At 40.7% G+C, this 19,557-nt stretch overlaps 1 protein-coding gene across 2 annotated transcripts in view; it reads right to left on the bottom strand.

Annotated features, from left to right (window-relative positions):
* Window positions 1-19,557, bottom strand: part of rbms3 (RNA binding motif, single stranded interacting protein) — a 340,839-nt gene that overhangs the window by 147,482 nt on the left and 173,800 nt on the right. For both annotated transcript variants that reach the window (XM_059350713.1, XM_059350712.1), the window contains one exon: window positions 1,264-1,355. In XM_059350713.1, coding sequence (XP_059206696.1) covers window positions 1,264-1,355 — 92 coding nt within the window. The remainder of the gene's footprint in view (window positions 1-1,263; window positions 1,356-19,557) is intronic.

Consider the following 19,557-nt stretch of genomic DNA (forward strand, 5'->3'; position numbering starts at 1 on the left):
CAAAGCTTAAAATTTTGATATCTGTCAAAATCACTGTTAAAAACATTAAATTCTGTGCTCCTCAACGCAGCTGGGAAGCCATAATTAATGATATTAAACGGTCATGTGGAAATATTCACTGAAAATTGGACAGAAAGTGTTTACACAGAGTAGAGAGGAGAGGACAGGAGAAGTTGTTCAATATGTATAGCATGTGGAGACCCAATTTTTTACCCAATATTCATGACACATGTGGGCATTTGGAAAAGGTTTGTGTACATATAAATTCCAATTATTTCAAATTTTTGAAAAATTATTTAACAGAGAAATTGAATTAGCATATTTTCTTTTCTATGATGAATGGCATTATAACTATGTTATTCTGCACAGAAGCCATTTTTGAGTTCTTTCCACTTCTAGCCATGATTGTGCTGCTCCCATAGAGCTGCAGGACTTATATATTTTATATATTGCAGTGAAATACAAGGCCACAGTGATTAAAATGTAAAAAAAAGAAGAAGCAAAAAACACCCTGAAACGGGTTGGGGTTCAGAGGGTTATTATGTAACAAAATATTCTGAGGTTAAGTGGTGATTAAGCATTGTGTTTTCCCCTCTAAGCCATACCTCTCCATGTGTGTCTGTGTCTGTCAACCTGGCTCCATTGTACAACTCACTTGGGTCCACTTTGTTCATCTGAAACAGCTTGTCTCATCTGCTTCCACTTTAGCATGCTAATAATGCTGCACAACATAGGACAAGCGGCTGGTCAAACTTCACTTACAGCAGCTTACATGCTGGCAACTGAGTGAGTTTCCCGTGGAATAATGCCACGCACACACATACTCTCACACAAAACTAAGTCCATGTAACCACTTGAAACAAGGCACCACATGTCCAAACAAAGTCTTGCCACTGGCTTGTATGAGGCTACAGTTTTGCCTTGTCACAGAGAGTGTCTGTAAGATAAAACAGACCCACATGCACCGCAGTCGCTTCGCAACTTGTCATATAACCATACAAACTCAGTTACAAGCCCACATTCAAGAGTCTTCTTATATTAGAGGGAACAAATTTGTCATTAAACAGCAAAGCTCTGTGGAAAATTACTTTCTATAAAACTGTATTTATGGACAAAACCAGTTTTGGGGAGCTTTCAGATCCATCAATGTCTATTAAGTGTGTTAAGTGTACAATATTAAGTTCCTGGAGGGGAGCGCAACAAAGTGCTGATGATAATGCATGAGGAAGTGGCGATGCCAAGATGTTTTTAAACAGTCCTTACCTTAGCCATTTGGGCCTGCACCCCGGTGGCTTTGAGAGACGACACGGCCTTCTGTGCTGCAGCTGGGCTGTCAAAATCCACAAAGCCATAGCCTGGAGAGAGAGAAGAAGAGAGCGAGAGAAAGAGAGGAGGAAGAAGAAGAAAAAAGACAAGCATTAGTAAGGAAAAAATGAAGGCAGATGACTAACAAGGAGAATGACAGGCACTTGGTAATTGTAGCAGTAATAGGTTGGTAACATGACTACAGAGGCTGCCAGTTCTCATATCTGGTGAGCACTACATTGTTTGATAATTAGCGACACTGACGTTCATAGGGGGATGCTATGCATCTTAATTAGTAGCATGGATGAGCGATTTAGTAATAACAAACCCCGGCACCCTGCCCACCTCCACCTCCACACATACACTGACACACAAATGCATACGCACACACACACACACACACACACACACACACACACACACACACACACACACACACACACACTTGTGCAAACAGAAACACACAAGCAGTGAGTAGAGTGCATATCAGCAATGCAGACCATCACTGCTGTAATTCTGTTGAGGACACACTCTTATTTGTAGTTTAATGACATCTCATATATATTCATTCATTCATTATCTGAATTGGGGTCGCTGCGAGCTGGAGACAATCCCAGCTGACATTGGGCGAGAGGCTGGTACACCCTGGACAGGTCGCCAGACTATCACATCGCAGACAAATAGACAACCATAGCTCTCATTCACTCCTAGGGACAATTTAAAGTCAACGATTAAACCTAAGCTGCATGTTTTTGAACTGTGGGAGGAAGCCGGAGGACCCGGAGAGAACCCACGCTGACACCGGGAGAACATGCAAACTCCACACAGAAGAGCCACAGGTGTGATTTGAAACCGCAACCCTCCTGTTTTGAGTAGAAAGTGCAGACCCAACTCCTATATACAGTCATGGAAAAAAATAGTATTGTTTTCTTCAGTTTCTTGTTCATTTTAATGCCTGGTACAACTTAAGGTTGATTTGTTTGGACAAATATAATGATAAGAACATTCCATCCATGGTTTTCTTGATAATGGTTATTATCAAGAAAGCCATGGAAAATGTCTAGATATCAGCTCTAAAATTAAACTCTTATCAGCTATTTTTGTTGTTATCATTATATTTGCCCAAACGTAAATGTACCTTTAGTTGTACCAGGCATTAAAATGAAGAAGAAACAGAAGAAAAATGGTCAAATATTTTTTTTCATGACTGTATATGTGATGAAAACCACCTTCATGTCACTCTCTGTCTCTAAAACACTCTTTCAATGTCTGTCTCCCTCATATTTTTCCATAATTCCATGATTAAAGAAATAATACACACACTCACAAACACAGAGAGACGTGTCAATTCATTGTTCAGAGAGTTTTCTCTTGTTCAGTCTTTTGATTTTCAGAGACTGTGAAGTTGGCTGGCCCACATCGTGTTCCTAAACAGCCAGCATATTAACACAACCCCATTTCACAGCCTCCGTAATCCTCTCCCCGGTAACAAATCTCTCAAAAGGTTGACAGCGTACCAGAAACGCTGCCATTCCTCTCTGTCTCTTCTTTAACTCCATCTCTCTTACATACACATAAACACTCGCTTTTATTTCTCAGATGTAGCCTTTCTGTCCACCTCCTCGTCCCTCTCTGTCTCTGAAACACTCTCTCTCAATGTCCCTCTCCCTCATATTATTCCTGACATTAACAGCCACCAGCCCCCATCTGGAAATTCATCACCGGAGGAAAGCGGAGGGAATGAAATCTGCGGCTGTGATTTATGAGTTATTGTGATCCCGACGTTCTCCGGGATGTATCGGAGACGGGGGTCACGTCTGTGTTAATTAAAATTTGGTGGCGGATTAAAAGCAGTCAATGGTGCCCTATGATCCACTGTTTCAGAGGGAAAGTGTAATTAGAAAAGGATAATGGGTGTGAGGTGGGGGGAGACTCGCCGCTGTGGTTACCCCATCATGTTCCACACGATTATACACTAACACGCACAAATACACACAAACACCTTGCTTTCTCACCATGTTTTTCTCACATAAACATCTCACTTTCTTAAGACGTTCTAGGTGTGTGTCTGTGTGAGCGGTGGCGGTGAGGGTCATTTTCCTGTTGGATGGCGGTGAAGGAGTGTGGAGTAATGTGAAAATCATAACCTGTGGCGGAAGAGAAATCGAGTGTGAGGACTGATTAATGGCCAGCTGTTAGAGTGGAGCTGGGAGGGCGCGGGGGGGGGGGGGGGGGGGGGCTTTAATTGTGGAAATATGAAGAGCCAGAGCGAAAGGATTCAAACAGAGCTGATGGTTAGAAAAACGGTACCCTTTCTTTAAAAATACAAAGAGAAACCTATAGATTTGCCTATTTTATCAGAATGTAAAGGGAGTTTGGTCATTGAAGTGGCGTTGTATAAGGTAACCATATTCAGTGTATTATGAGAGAGTAGATGGTGTTTGGCAGAATCATGCAGGAGTACCGACAGGGAATCTAAGTAAAGTAATGCTGAGGACAGGGAGCAGCAATAAAACATATTTTAGAAAAATATCAATATAATTTTAAGTGTACACTATATTTACCATATTTTCTTTACCTATACCTATATCTTACTGTCAGACAGCACTTTTTGGCAGGTGACTGACCCATTATCTGTGCTCTAGTTAAAGCCACCAGACTCAATTTACAAAAACATTCATTTTACTTTGCTTGTCTACCGCTGATGCGATAGTTTAGTTGTTTGTGATGCTTTGGTGAATCAGGACTACCCCTTTAAAACAGCAACATGACAAAAGAACCTGAACAAACAGACAAATCGTGGCAGCGGTAAAGCAGCAGCTACTGTGTTCTGCAAGGTAAAATAACTGTTTTTGTCAATGGAGTCTGGCGCCTTTGACGAGAGCAAAGATAAAACCCTCAGTTTGCCTCCTTAAAAAGGGCTGTTTGACCGGAAAGTAAAGTGGAAATATTCTAAATATATATAGATATATAGTGTACACAACTGATATTGATCATTTAGGGGGAATTACAGTCCACAGTTCATTGATTAGGTCCTGTGTTAGTGCTCCTGCCTGCTCCTCCAAACTGGGGTCGTGACCACCACCTACTGTAGTTAATACACTGACTATGGATAAGTACCTCATACAACCCCACTGTAATAAAGCCAAACTATTCCTTTGAAGAAAGCAAAACTTCACTCACATAAGAGCAGCTTATAAAAATGTATTTTCATTTGGAGAGTTGGTCAACCAAAGAAAAAAAAAAACCTCTCTCTTGCTTTCAGATAGTCTGGTGGATTTTCTTTTGCCCAGTTTCTGAGATTTCACAGTGGCGGTGAATTGAATTTTGGCTGTGAGACTGAAATAAAAGCAATGTGTCTTTTCAGAGACAGTCTCTCTGTTACTGTGGATAATCCACAGATCACACTGTGAACAGTTTTCATAGGACTACAGATAGATGACAAACTACCAACATAAAGTGTCTTTGTCGGATGTTGTACCACCACAAAGTACCTTAACAGCTTCAATGTGCCTTGGCACGGACTGTACAGCTGGAACTCTACTGGAGGGATGAGCGCCATTGTTTCAAAAATTATTTCTTCTTTTGTTGTTTTGATGAGGGTGGTAAGAGAGCGCTGAGAGAGGGCAATCCATATGGAAAGTGTTTTTGACACTTGTTTCTATTCAATTGTTTTTAAGATTCCATCGCGATTCTCTATTGAAAGATTATGTCTCATTGCAGAAAAATCAATCATTGGATATTTAAACCCTAATTCTCAATATTGAGACTGGCAGACTGGCTTAAAGCTTAGCCAACTGGATGGTGAAACATAGTGAAAATAAATGCATGTTGTGTTTGTATTCTAAGTTATCCTACTGCTTGAGTGTTAACTATGGTTCATTACAAATATGCTATTTTTTAAAAGTAGCATGTAGTGAGACAGTGAGAAAAAAAGCTGATATCTAGCCATTTTCCATGTTTTTTTTGATAATGATTTTGGTTATTATGAAGAAAACCGTGGAAAATGTCTAGATATCAGATCTTAAATTAAACTCTTATGAGGTATTTTTGTTTTAATCATTATATGTGTCCAAACAAATGTACCTTTAGTTGTACCAGGCATTAAAATGAACAAGAAATTATAGAAATTGGGTGGTCTAATGATTTTTTTTCCATGACTGTAAATTAAACTGTGATGCATCAAGATGATAATCACATCTCCTGCTGTCTGTGACAGAAAAGCAAGGCCAGTTTTGTTATGAGCTTTGTTTGGCATACAGTACAATAAACAAAATAATTCAACATTCTACAAACATTGATGTTTTCTCTCCCTAAACTCCTCATGGAGTTGTGTTGAAATCAACTTTTGTTCAATAGATTTCTGTCAGTCAGGGAAGGAAAGTTTGTCCTCTCAGCTGCTGACAGGACTGCTGAGAAACGTGACGTCATAATATAGGGATTTCCAGTAACACCTATAGGTTCTCACTTAGATGTAGTAATGGTGAAAGCTATAGTATGTGATAATTGTCACCAAACTGTTCAGTGGCACTTCATGTGGAACTTATTTTATATTTACTTTAACATGTCATATGTTTCTCTGTTCACAGCAAAGTTGAATATCCAGAGTCAAAGGCATAATGTTTTTGGAAAGACATGTGGCTGTTGAATCTTGAATCTTTCGGCCCAAGTTGCACTCAGATGGAGGCAGAAAACTCAGTGATGGATTTCTCCAAACATGGGCAAGAAAAACTCAACTCCCGACATGCCCAGACACCACCAATAGAGGTGACCTAACCCTTTAAACACAGTGAAACAGATATTGCATTGTCTTCAGATGTATAAGGACATATTAAAAGCACATTAAGAGAAGCACACAGAGTGTTACTGGGTCCCTTTGGGCTCAGGCTCATTCTCTTTAATAATCAGAATATTCCAATGGTGGATACCTGGGACCCCCAATTACAAATTTAATATTCACCCCACTACCACCCGGAGTGCACTTATCAAAGTTTCAGCAGGATGAGGATTTTAGAGAATGATGACCTATATTCAGACAGCTCTGAATGGAGGAAGAGGTGAAGGGAAGGCAGAGGGAAAGAGGGTTCGTAGAGAAGAGAGGCAGAGAGAGGAAGGGGGTTATTTGGGGTCAGCTGAATGCACTGAAGAAGACTGAGCTGGCTGCCTCCAGTAATGGATCCAGTTTGCTCTTCCCCTGTGTGGTTATTGTAGCAGATATATGCATAATGGTTCTATAATGTGGAATGTTTGATCTGTAGCCACAGGGTAAAACCGTTAAAGGCTTGTTTTGTTGGAAAAGAAAATAATAATTGAGAGACACGGAGACAGCTTGTGTTTTTATTTGTGCTTTTATCAGGCAGAGTGGTTGTATGTCTCAATATTTGTATGTATGTGTATATATGTATGTGTGAGCTCCTCTAATGCAATACTTGCAATACTAACCCTAACCCTGTTTCAGTGACAGCAGTGAAATTCAGAGGCTTGTCCTCTCTTTTAAAGAACAAAGTATAAGCCTGTGGGATACATAATATTCAGATTTAGATCAAATAGATTTATCATTGTATTTATTGTTTTTCCCTCACTTTTTTGTTTTTTTATGTACCGGTAACAACATAAGACATATGTACATTCAACTGTCAATAGCCAACATTTGGCAGGAGCAATTATGCTTTTGAATTTGCATTTAATTTGCATATTAGACACTAGTTAGCCTAGCTTGCTAATATAATGACTGTTTCCACTATCCTGGCAGAAAAATAAATAAAACTGAACATAATCCTTTTTGGTAATTACAAATTTGTGAAAAATGTGAATACTAAAATTCATTTTAAATGCAGTTCTTTGACTTTGAGTTTTAGACATGTTAAACATAGTTAGAACTATCAGGATGATTATACAGAGTAGTTTGGAATACATTATTACCTGGCCAAAAAAACCTCAGAGACTATCAACATGGTGGGAAAATGCATTTTTATAATTGCAGTGAAATGACCATTCAAGGCTTCTTTATAAAGTGTGTACACATTATAGTATTATCGGGTACTGTGTCTATAGGTGTGTGTGTTTGCAGTTGCATCTACTGTATGTATGTTGTTGTTAGTTAGTTATCATGCAGAAGAGAAATTCCATTAAGTTGTGTAGAAGTAGCAGGTCAAGAAACTCAATTTAGGACATCTCACACATATAAACAACACGTACACACACCTACACACAGATGCACACAGAAGAATGTGTTTCTAAAGCCAAGTACACGCTGTACTCCTACTGTATTCACTGCGGGTACTCTACAGTTACCATCTCAAGTGGGCTGCAGAGGGCAAGGTGTTGCTTTGAAGCCTCTGCAACAACACAAACAGCCAATCGATAGCTGTCACTTAAAAGCAGCTCAAAGTGACTGACTGCATACGTGGTCGCTGATAATGCTGTGCAGCTGCACGCTAATGCACACACACACACACACACACACATGCAGGATGACACACACATCACACATAGTGTATGTAGAGACTGTCTCTCTGAGAGGAATAAAGAGAACATGAGCTGCCATATCATATTTCCTGGTCTGGCTCTAACAGGGAGCCTGTCAAGATAAAAGGACCATCTTCAATCAGTTACTACAGGATGGTGCGGTGCTTCTACTACTGCTTCTCCTCTTCAGTAGCCCCACTGACTCTATGAATGTGTGTGTATGAGGCCGGGTCCCCCTGCGGAGGTGTAGAACTACACTAGATGCCACCTCGGGCTACGCTCCATACAAAAGTCTTCAGTGGAGAATGAAGATAAGGGACTCATTACAGTACGTGTATCGACATATCAATCATCCATGCATCATTCATGCGCCGTCAAATTATGCTAATCCTAATTACTTCTGGGGAAATTACCATTCTTTATCTGCTAATAGTCGGGATTGTTTGGGGTTTCCTACCCACTATATCCACCATCATTTCCCCCAATATTTCCATTTTTCGCATTCTAATATTCAGCGCTAATGATCCCATTTTGCACAGCATACAATGGAATAATAATGCCCTAAGTATGAATAATGACTCAACGACAAGCCACGGAGCATTACAATGGTGCACGGGGCAAACAGTGTAATTGTTTACGTCCTTGTGAGCCATCAAGAGGAGTTCTGAAGCTGCTGTTGCACATGGGCGATTAATCATTGCGGTTACACGTATGTTAATAATTCGTACGCTGCATGTATAAAAGTAATTATGGTTAATGGAGGAGATAGATGCACCACACCATGGACAAATATGCATAACAATGCCTGTAATATGATTCTCATGATTCATGGTAGAGCCATAGTACCGCATCATGTTTCATCTTACAGTATATGCATCGTCCTTAACTCGCTCTGACTTCCAGCTGCAGATATACAAACACCTGCCTGTCACACTTTTTATATTTGTATATTTGTGAGTGAACAGTTGTGCTAAAATGATTAGTCAATTTAAAAAAAAATGTGTTAAAAAATACTAGAATGGAGCAACTCTGGACCATTTATCAAAAATAGATTTAGTGGTTCCTTCTTCTGAGGTTAAGGGCTGTAACTTACAATTAATCTGTTAATCGATTTTCGACTACTGTCAAGGAGATTGAAATCGACTTTTTTTCAGATTGTAAAAAAAAAAACATCCTCGTATTGTTTTCAAGCTTGATCTACTGGGTCTTTCATGCACAAAAATCTCTAGGGTTTACAGAGAATGGTCCAAAAAAAAAGAAAATATAATAATATGATATCACATGTGCAACTTTCTTTCATGAATATAAATCAAAACGTTTTTGACGGCAGTGACATAACTGAAATGGATATAAGCTGAATATTTAGTTAGATAAAAACAACAATTTTGGAAATTATTTGACATCTGGACTTTAATTTAAAATGTTTGGATAACATAACATGGAAACAATCCCATGCAGCCACCACTGGGATCTAATTCTGCAAATTGTATAATTCTAATAATATTAATGTGATCTAACCTTGATCTGCAACTGTGCAAAAAAGCTGTTCAGATGTTGATGTAGAATTTGAATGTTATGAATAAAGCATCTAACTGTTTGCTTAATAAAATGGTTGATAATTATTTTAATGTCTATCAATCAAGTAATTGTTTCAGCACTGGTGATTTTAGGGCTGTTCATCTCTTTTTTATAGCACTGCAAATGGAATATATGGACTGTTAATTGGACATAAACATATCTAGCAGCCACCTAGTGATGGTGACACAGCTGCTCTGTCATTGAGATAGAACGTTTGTTTGTAACATGTCCTTCCAGAAACAGTGCAGAAAAAAGCGACATACATGAATGAAAAGGAGCTGCTGAAATATTTTATTGCTTGTACATTTTTGGATGTTTTTGGTCAGTTTGGTTTTGCCCTGCAGGGAGGGTGGGTGGTGGTTTTGGGTGGCTGTGGTGAGCTGTGCAAACACAGCGGGGGTTTTAAATAGCGAGATGGCATCCATGACTAACTGTGGCCAAGTCGAGACCGCCTTGGTCACACTCCAAACCCAGAGGAGAGCATCCTCACTGGGACTGCATTCCTCTGTCCTTCTCCATTTATCCTGCACCACCAGCGGCTGACTGATGATAAATTTTGTGGCTACCCTCCACTAAACCATGCGGTGGTGTGTGTGAGTGTGTGTGTGTGAGTGTGTGTGTGTCGGTTGAATGGGTGTGTACAGATGCATGTGCGTGACCTCCAACTTTCTTGTTTGTGTGTGTGCATGTGAGTGTACGTGAGTAAACAGGGGAGGATCATAAATCTATCTTTCAGTCAGAAAGGATCCTGCAGGGAAACATCTGCAATTCATATATTCTTTTAACGTTGCGTATTAAAATGTTTGCTTTGGGCCGGAGCCTTCTGACCACATCAGTGCCATCACAGCGTTAACACCAAAGAGAAGTGACAAGTCAAAAGGCAGCACTTGCCCAATAATTCGACAGACTCTTCTATAGATGACAGCCTATAAAGTTAACAACACTGTTTCCATCAGCAAACACATCAGCAACAGCTCTTCAATCACATCGTGTTTCTGATCAGGGTGTGAAGGATATTAGGGGCTGACTGCTGAAAGAAGTACTGTCCGATACCGATCATAAGGTCTATTTGAAGCCTTATGCTTATTGTTTAGCATCATTTATTTATTGGCAATAATATTGGCAAAATGAAAATCTGCCTCAGTCCTTAGCTATCGAATAATATTGCCATTTATTTACAATTCCCACTTGGTCTTACGATCAAATTGTTATATGATGATTCATCCGCTTAGTACACTTAGTATAAAGAGCATAAAAAGTCCCATAAGCGGGACCAAACTGGGTGGGTGGGGGTGTTTTTGTTTTTATTGTTTAGTTTTTTGTTCTTTGGCTGTTTTCATTTGTCTGTTTGTCTAATTTACCAGATAAAACTGTAAAACTGGACATATCTCTACTGGCGTATGCTGTACACTTGCTGTGATGTCCCAATAAAACGTATTTCAAAAAAACAAAAAGTTCCAATAAGGGAGGGAGGGAGGAATGGGGTTTGGGGTGGGTCAAACAAACCCTGGATTTTGACCCTGGAGTCTGGTGTTTATGTTTGTGTGAAACCAAGTGTCAGTGTTGTTATTTGAAGTCAACTGCGTCACTGCATCTGGTAGTTTAGTGTTGAAGTAGTTGTTTATAAGCCCAACCCTGTTCTTCACACCTTGCAAACTGCAATCTTATTGTCTTTTTCAGACACCTGGTAAAACTGTCAGACCGGCGAAGCCATTTTAGCAGCACACAGAGAGACTGTCTGCCGTGTTTTGTTCTGATCGACTCTTCTGATCTGGTTTTATAGAGACCACTGATCAAACTATTAGGGACAAATATCGGCCAATAACAATCAGTGGCTGATCAGTCAGTTTCTGCACACATTAACCTAAAGACAATCAGGATGATGAGGTAAAATGATCAACAATATCTAACTACAAACACATGAAATTACCATCATGCACCCACAAACTGCAGCTCTTGCAACATCTTAAAATAAAGATCCCTCATTTACTTGTCCAGTGTCACCATCCCACCTGCCTTGTGCTTGAAGACAAAACCCATTTGTTGTAAAATAACTCTCACAGACTGCTCTTCTATATTAGACACAGGCGAGGAGATAGCGGTACAGGCAATTAACTTATCAACCCTGCAACATGGATTTATAGCTAAGGCATTCGTCTCGGGCTGAAGCAGCCAGCCGATTGGCTGTATTGTATTTCTTGTCATCTTCTCTTGCAGGTGTAGGAGTGTCCTTGTCAGAGAGCTGCAGTCGGGATCTGCAGAGGGCAAAGAGCCAGGGCTCGGGGCCAAGGGGGGCCACTGGCAGCTCATTGTGCCGAAGACAAACTGAACAGGAGGTTAAAAAAATAAAAACCTTTAACAGATACCTGTTCATCAGTGATGCACCTACAGAAATAATGCATGCATAAAAGAGATAAAACTGTTTAACATTCATGCAGCCCTAGTGCAACATATTTTCTCCTCTAAAATTCTAAAACTAATATTATATTGACTGCCAAATGATAGTTTCAACATGAAGCTATTCTGAAGCAGAGATGACACGTGAAAGGGATTAACATTAACATTTTCACAGGTCGAATATTAAAGCATTTCAACATATGGGTTCACAATAATGATCTCCTCTCCATCTCTGCATTCCTTTCTTCTTCGTTTTACTCATCATCATTTTTCTTTCATTTCTACCCTCTTTTCCTTAATTAATTCATATCTATTCACACTCATTAGCTATAGCACAGCACCATATGGCTGCGGCTCCATTTTCCAGTTATAAATTCAGCATGACAGTTGAGACACTATTTAAAATATGTGAGTTAGAAAGAGAGATCTACAGTTGTGTTAGAAGGCACGCTGCAGTGCTTAAAAAATAGAATAAAGACAAATGGAGTCTGGTTTAAAAAGAGCTAGCTTCTAGCATTACCTCTGAGCTCTCTGGAGATGCAAGATTATCTTTAAACACCTGAAGAGGCATTTAAAATTAAAGCATTCACACATTTAAAGAAATCTACCCGCTGCTACTCGTAGCAAAACATTTTGTGAAAGAGATTTAAGAAACAATCTTGAAAAAAGTGCAGATTTGGTCTTCATTCAGGTCTGTAAATGACATCACAGCTCCGTTCCCTGGTAGCTCCATCAGCTTGCCAGCTTAATAGTAAAACCCGATGTGTTTGGTACAACATGTGAAGAGCACTCATGAAAGGTTTGAGACCTGAAGGGTGTTAATTACTTGTCAAGAGGTTGTTAAAACGAGACCCGTGGCAAAAACACTGAGTGGCTATACAGAAACCCCACACGCATATCTCAAAGAACAAACACACATGGACACACACACACATGGACACACACACACACACATGGACATACACACACACACACACACACACACACACATGGACACACACACACACACACACACACACACACACACACACACACACACACCCACACATGGACACACACACACACACACACACACACACACACACGGACACACACACACACACACCAGCATGTATATTCACACATGCACTAACACTTATAAGTGAACTAGCAAAGGCAAACTTGAAAATGCCAGGACACACACATGGCAGTAGACACACGATTATGCGTGTTAACATTGTGCATATTCATAGCAATATAAGTCTACCCACAGTTGCGCGCGCACGCACGCGCACACACACACACACACACACACACACACACACACACACACATACACACACACTGTCAGGTTAGAATGTCAAACAACCTTGAATAGCTGCTCATTATGGTACCCGTTGATGTGAAAATGCCACAAGCACATTTCTACACAAAGAGCAGGTGCAGTCCTTCTCTCACACTTCTCTTTCACTTCTCCTATAGAGTCTCTTTAAATACCTGCACTCATCATTCCAGCTTCACATGACTGACTTTAGTATTCATGCCGGGTGCCACGTTGTGCACCGCCATGTTATCCCCGTTTGAGCGGCAGGTTATAATAAGTAATGTAATCACGTCAGGTACGAGGCCCGAGAGCGCCACCGGCGAGACGAGAGGACAGGCTAAATATTTGAACAAAGCTGGATCGATTGAAATCAAGCCCCCCTCAGAACGCGGAGAAAATCTCCAGGTTGAGGCGGACATTAAAATCTGGACAAAGACAAAGTGTCCCATTCCCCTGAACAACTACACATTTCTTTTCTCTTGCATCTGTTAGTCATTCATGAGGAACGGCCTGGCCGCCCCCAGCTAGCCTTCCTCTTCATTGCAGTTATGATTTATGCCTTCCTTAACTAATCAAGGGTATGATCATTAGTCAGGGGATGTGCAAAGGGGCGAGGGCCTTGGCAGGTCAGTGGACGGCCGTATCTCTGGCTGTGGTTCCCCTGCCATCCTCGGGTTAGGTCCAGGATAAGAGATGACTGGAGGTACGCCCCCTCACCTTCCACCAGCGCCCTCTGAAGCATTTGTCAACAAATAAGACAAGGAAGGGAGCTCTGGGATGTGTTACAAAATGGATTGAGCCAATGACTAGACAAGAAAGCCGCAGCGGTGATACACATCTGCTACAGATACTCCCAAGAATCTGCTTGTTGAAGTTTATTACAGATTTTTTCTGTCTTTGTTTGGATCCAGAAGACAGACAGTCAACAATAACACTTCAGAAATGAACAAATTCCCCAAATTTTTCGCAATGAATCTGTGTGCTCTTTGGAAACCTTGGGTCTATTTTGATCTGCAGCCCCGGGCTTTCACCTCACCACGACCTCCACCACACACACACAATCATTAAAAAAACACACACATATACAGACGGCGACCACGCTGCATGCAAAAACAGCACAGGAAGTGGAGGGGATACAAAAGGTCAGAGCTCAAGGAATGCAGCGCTGATGGCCCGGCTGCTTCTATTTATGACAAAGTTGGCCAATCAGATGCCTACTTGGTGCAGAGCCAACTTGGAACTTACTGGAATGGAGACTGAAGGAGAGGAGGGGGGTAAAGAAGAGAAAAGGGATTGTTGTGCGTGTGTGTGTTTGTGTGTGCGTGTGATGGGGGGTGCTAACAAAGGCTGCGGGTGTTATCCAATGAGGTTCTGCATGCTGAATCTGTCCAAATCAATGTGATTATCCCTCAGCTACTGCTAATTAGAGTCATTAATACGCAATGCAAGCAGGAAACGGCACACGCTCTCTCTCTCTCTCCCTCGCTCTTCCAGCCGATCTCGCCTCTTTCTGGAATGGCTTTTAGGGAACTGAGGCATTTGGAAAAGGTCCGTTGTTGGCCACATTTCAGTCGAGATTCTCATCTGCACATAATTCACTTTCAAAGGGCAGAGGGGGCGGCAAAGAGAATCCTTAATTGCGCCGGCACCGTGTACAACATAGACAAATGTTTATATCTCGGCCCTCTAATGAGAAACCAATAACGGATGCAAAAAGCACTCTCTGCCTTTTCTGCCCCCCCCTTTCCTTCCCAACCCAACCCAAATACACAGATACACATGCACATGACAATGAAAAACAGGCCTGTTTGGAGAGTTTCACCTCATTCATCAATAGCCCTTATGCTCAGAGTCATGCAATGCTCCACTCCACTGATGCAGCAATAAATCTGTTTTTATAGAATGTAACATTTCCTATATTTCTCCATTAGGATCCTGTGGTAAAGGCATGGGATGCTTCAGATTGTAATGGTCAAGCCTCTGACAGCCTTTTAAATTGCACCATATGTGTGTGTATGCAGCCCAGCTGGGCTCAACTGAATAAGTATTGAAAGGGCGAGGACTTCAGCATGTCGACATTTTAGTGTTCTGTTGTAAATTAAGGGAACACTTTCTTTAACATCCATGTCTATAATGCACTGTAAACATACTTATAATGCATTAAGCATATACCACATATTTTTGCTTATAAGCACTCATAATGCCTTATAACAACATCAGCACATTATAAAGCATCTTATAATGACTTACAAGGTCAAGCACCATAGTAATTATATCATTTCTGGTCATTTACACACTTTTTTTGTAAGTAAAAGAATTATAATGATCATAGTTGTTATGCATTAACATATTTTTCATAATGCATTAAAACTCCTGTTATAATACATATAATTATAGTGTTTGGGTGGCATTTTAGGTGAATCTGAACCATAATACACGTTATAAGTATGTTTAAAATGCATCATAGACAGGATTATTGTTATTAGGCATTATGAATAGTTATAACTCCTTATAACTATAATATACAAAGCTTTTAGTAGATTATAATGCATTATAGACATGCAAAAGAAATGTCAGTGAGTGACGAGCAGGGGCAGTACTTATAAGGCATTATTAAATGCTTTATAATAAATATTATGAATACTTATAAGTGCTTATAACTATAACTATAAAGTGGTATAAGCAGATTCTAATGCATTGAGCATATTTATAATGCATTATAGACATTGTTAGTAAAGTGTGCCTAAATTTTTTTCAGATGGGTATTCAATCAAAGATATACGTTGCTTTAATCTTTACAACCAAATGTTTGGATACTTCAAACATAATTTGAATTCCTCGGGACCAAATAGGAAGTTAGCCTGTTTTACATCAAGTCACCCACATAATAGAGTAAAGGCGACAGTAATTCTTTCAAGATGCGAGTTTATGTAATGCCCTTGTGAGTTTTTAACATCCTCATACAAAATGGATGGCAAGTTACAGGGCAAAGAAATGAACAACAACAAACAGCCGAACACACAGCCACAAGAGACTATCTTCTCATCTCATCTATCTCCCACCAGTCAGTGCGGTGGTCCGTCGCGGCAGAGCGCCAGTCAGGCCGGTGAATCTCGACGCAGCCTTATCTCCCAGCGGCGGAGGAGGAAACGGAGGTCCTTTAAAGGGCTGAGGTCATTTCCTCTGCCTGCGGGCTCTGGCAGGAAAAATAAAATGTCTCCATTTGGTCAGCCCTGCTTTATTTCAAATGCCGCCGCTGCCTTTTAAGAGGCCCTTGTGGGCATGGATGGCAAATGAGCGGTTCTGGGTTCCCGCAATCTATCCCTTTTCTCTCTCCCTCTGCCATTCTCAATCCCCCTCTCCGTCTGTGATGCAAACCCCCAAATCTCTGCTGTATTTTCTACAGTAAATGTGAAAGTGCACAGACGGATATATAGACAGACAGTGTACAAGAACGGGAGAGTGCGGAGGAGCGAAAGAGAGAGAGATGAAGAGTTGAATGCCTCCTCTTACTCACAGCGCTTGACAGCACTAAAGCCCTTTCACAACTTCCTGTTACCATTCCTCTCTGAACTGGGCTACATCCAAAGCATGTGTGTTTTTATCGGCGTGCACGGTTTTTATGCGACTGTAGTGTACCCTTGTGTATGTGTATATATGTGCCTGCAAGCCTGTGTGTGTGTCATAGAGGTAGAGGTAAAAGCAGGGAGCGAGGGAGTGAGTCAGCGCTGGGAAGATAGAGAGGCTCATTGAAAGGCCTGCGTGGTGCGGTGGTGGAGGAGAGCAGCAGCCAGAAAAGGCAGACAGGCAGGCAGGCAGGCAGGCACACATGCTGTGATGTTAGGGAGAGGATTGATAGATCTGTTGCATGGCCACTGCTGCTGCAAGAGCTCAGCACACCTCGGGCAGATGGATGGGGAGTGCGTGCGGGGGTACGATTAGTCTTTGTGTGTGTGCGAGTGTGCCCTTTGTGTTGGAGTGCGTGGGAGAGGTGTATTACATGGTCTTGGTGTGTAGTTTTTTTGTGAGGTGGTACTTCAAAACAGGGTTGTGCAGCACTTGCACACACTCGTCCACCGAGGGCAGAATGTATAGATGGATGCATGGAAGTCGGAGGAAACTATGCGTGTTCGGTGTTTGTGCGTAGGCGCCATACCTGTGTTGGTTCATGTTTGCATGCACACTGAAATACGCATTTCCCTAACACCTGACCTTTAAGCACAGAAAGCATCATCACTGTTTTTCTGCTTTTCCACAACAGACAGCCCACACTCCCACGCTCACTATATCATCAGCCATGCACCTTCCCATCGTCTCTCTAATATTCAATTTCATTGCTTTTTCTTTGAAAGGTGTCTTATTGAAAAAACAAATAAAATGTTTCTGGTAAAGAAAGGCAGTCAGAACTTAATATTTACACATTAAGGAAAAGTGAAATTCTGCATTTAGCAAATCTGTAGTGAATGTAGATGCATCCCTACAATAGCTATATAATAAAATGGGTTGTTAACTCAAATAAACAACCTGTGGTGGCATTTTACTTGTAAACCTGTACACTCACGTTGTAGTAACAGCTTTTGTGCAGCTTTTGCATAGAAATATGTCCAGTAGGGTTGTGCACTGGCAAGAATCTGGAGAAATGATGCGTAACATGATAAGGGGGATACGATTCAAAATTTTGGGATACTATAATATTGTAAGCAAGGGGATATACTGTGTTTTTTAATTCTAATTTTGCAGAAAGCCATAAAGTTATGTTTAGTCTATTATAGCTTTTTGATGCAATCAGCATTTGCATCCTTGGGCTATGAATCTTTGCATGTAAATTATTATCTAAAATGTATGGTGAACATGAACATAGCGATTAGCGAATTGCGATTTAATAATTTGGGTTGTTCACTCAAATAAAAAAGGTGTGGTGGCATATAACTTGTAAACATTATACTTTATATGAAGAACCGAATAGATTTTGTGCAGCACTTGCCAAGAAATATGTCCAGTAGCGCTGTGCATTTGCAAGAATCTGTCGAAATGATGCTTTACATGATACAGGGTGTTACAGCATGTTACGATTCAAAATTTGGTGATATTGCGATACCGTAAGCAAGGTGATAAACTGTGGTTTTTAAATCTAATTTTGCAGAAAATATAAGTAATGTTTATACTTTCTATTAGACTATATGCATCAAATGCATCAAGTGATATATACACTTTTAGATGCAATCTGCATTTGAATTGTCAGCTATGAATCTTTCTTTTGTAAACTATTATTTAAAAATATGTGTTTATCACAAAACATAATATCACGATACTAAAGAGTATCAACATTTTTTCACACAACTAATGTCCAACAACAGACAGTAACTTACGGCAATGTGCACTTGTATATAAATCTGTTTGGCCAATGAAACACACTGTAAAAGTTGAGCCAGTTTTAACTTTTTTTTGCCAGAGACGCAACGGACTTATTAAACTGTATGACGAGGAGACAGTTTTCCATGCAGTGCTCATGTCAGTATGAACACAGCTGACTGTAATGGTTGCTGGTGCGTGCAGTACATACATGAGCTGGAAGATTAGTTTGTGCTCACACACATAATTACTTTATCTGTCTGCTCTGTACTTGTATTACATTTTTGTGAATTTTAATCTCCTTTATGGGCAGAATAAATCATATCCTGCCAGTAATTAAAATAAAGGATATATTGTACCAATACAGTTTATTACACACTATTATTAAAATGTGGGAATATGTTTCAGAGTGGATTTATGATAGACAAAGTCAAGCTAAAGCAAAAGTTTTTAAATCAATAAATGAAGGGGAGGGAGAATATGAAAGTTAGTGAGTACGAGACGTGTTCCGCCCTTTGTTTTCCACGGCCTGATTGTCAATCTCTCCCTCTCGCAGAGATGACTGGTCCTGACCTCTTCTCTATCCCATTTTTCTCACGTTGTTTTGGCAGTGCGCTCACTGAGCTGAACTAAACACAAATAACACGAGGGGGAGGAGAGGAGGTGGAGCTGGAGGAGAGGAGAGGGATGCTCGCTGTGTGATGGTGGCGCAGCAGTGATAAGCCGCCGCTTTGACATTTAAACAAGTGTCAGGGTCGTGGGGTCAGATGACTGGAACCAATGCGTGACTAGATCAGGGCGATGTGTCGATTTGGCTTTGTTAGCGGGGAGCGCAGACGCACGCCGCACCATCAGGCTTCAACACACCTGCTTGGCTCGTTTATGCTTTGATACCTGCTCTTCTCGGAGGAGATAGTGAGGTATGTTTTGGGAGAGACCTGGAGTTATAGCAGCAGAAATTATGTTTTTGTGCCGTGTGTCTTCTCCTCAACTCGTCCGTCAAACACTAAAGAACTGTAATTTACTTTTCAAGGTTACTCAGTCCTTTAGCTCACACTCTTTCTTCCTCTTTGTACACATCTCTCCTCTGTCCGTCTCTCTCGCTCTCGCTGGGTGCAGAGCAAGGCTCTCCTTTCCACTCATAAAATACGTCT

This window comes from Centropristis striata, chromosome 14 (genome assembly GCF_030273125.1).
Source record: "Centropristis striata isolate RG_2023a ecotype Rhode Island chromosome 14, C.striata_1.0, whole genome shotgun sequence".
Lineage (NCBI taxonomy): Eukaryota > Metazoa > Chordata > Actinopteri > Perciformes > Serranidae > Centropristis > Centropristis striata.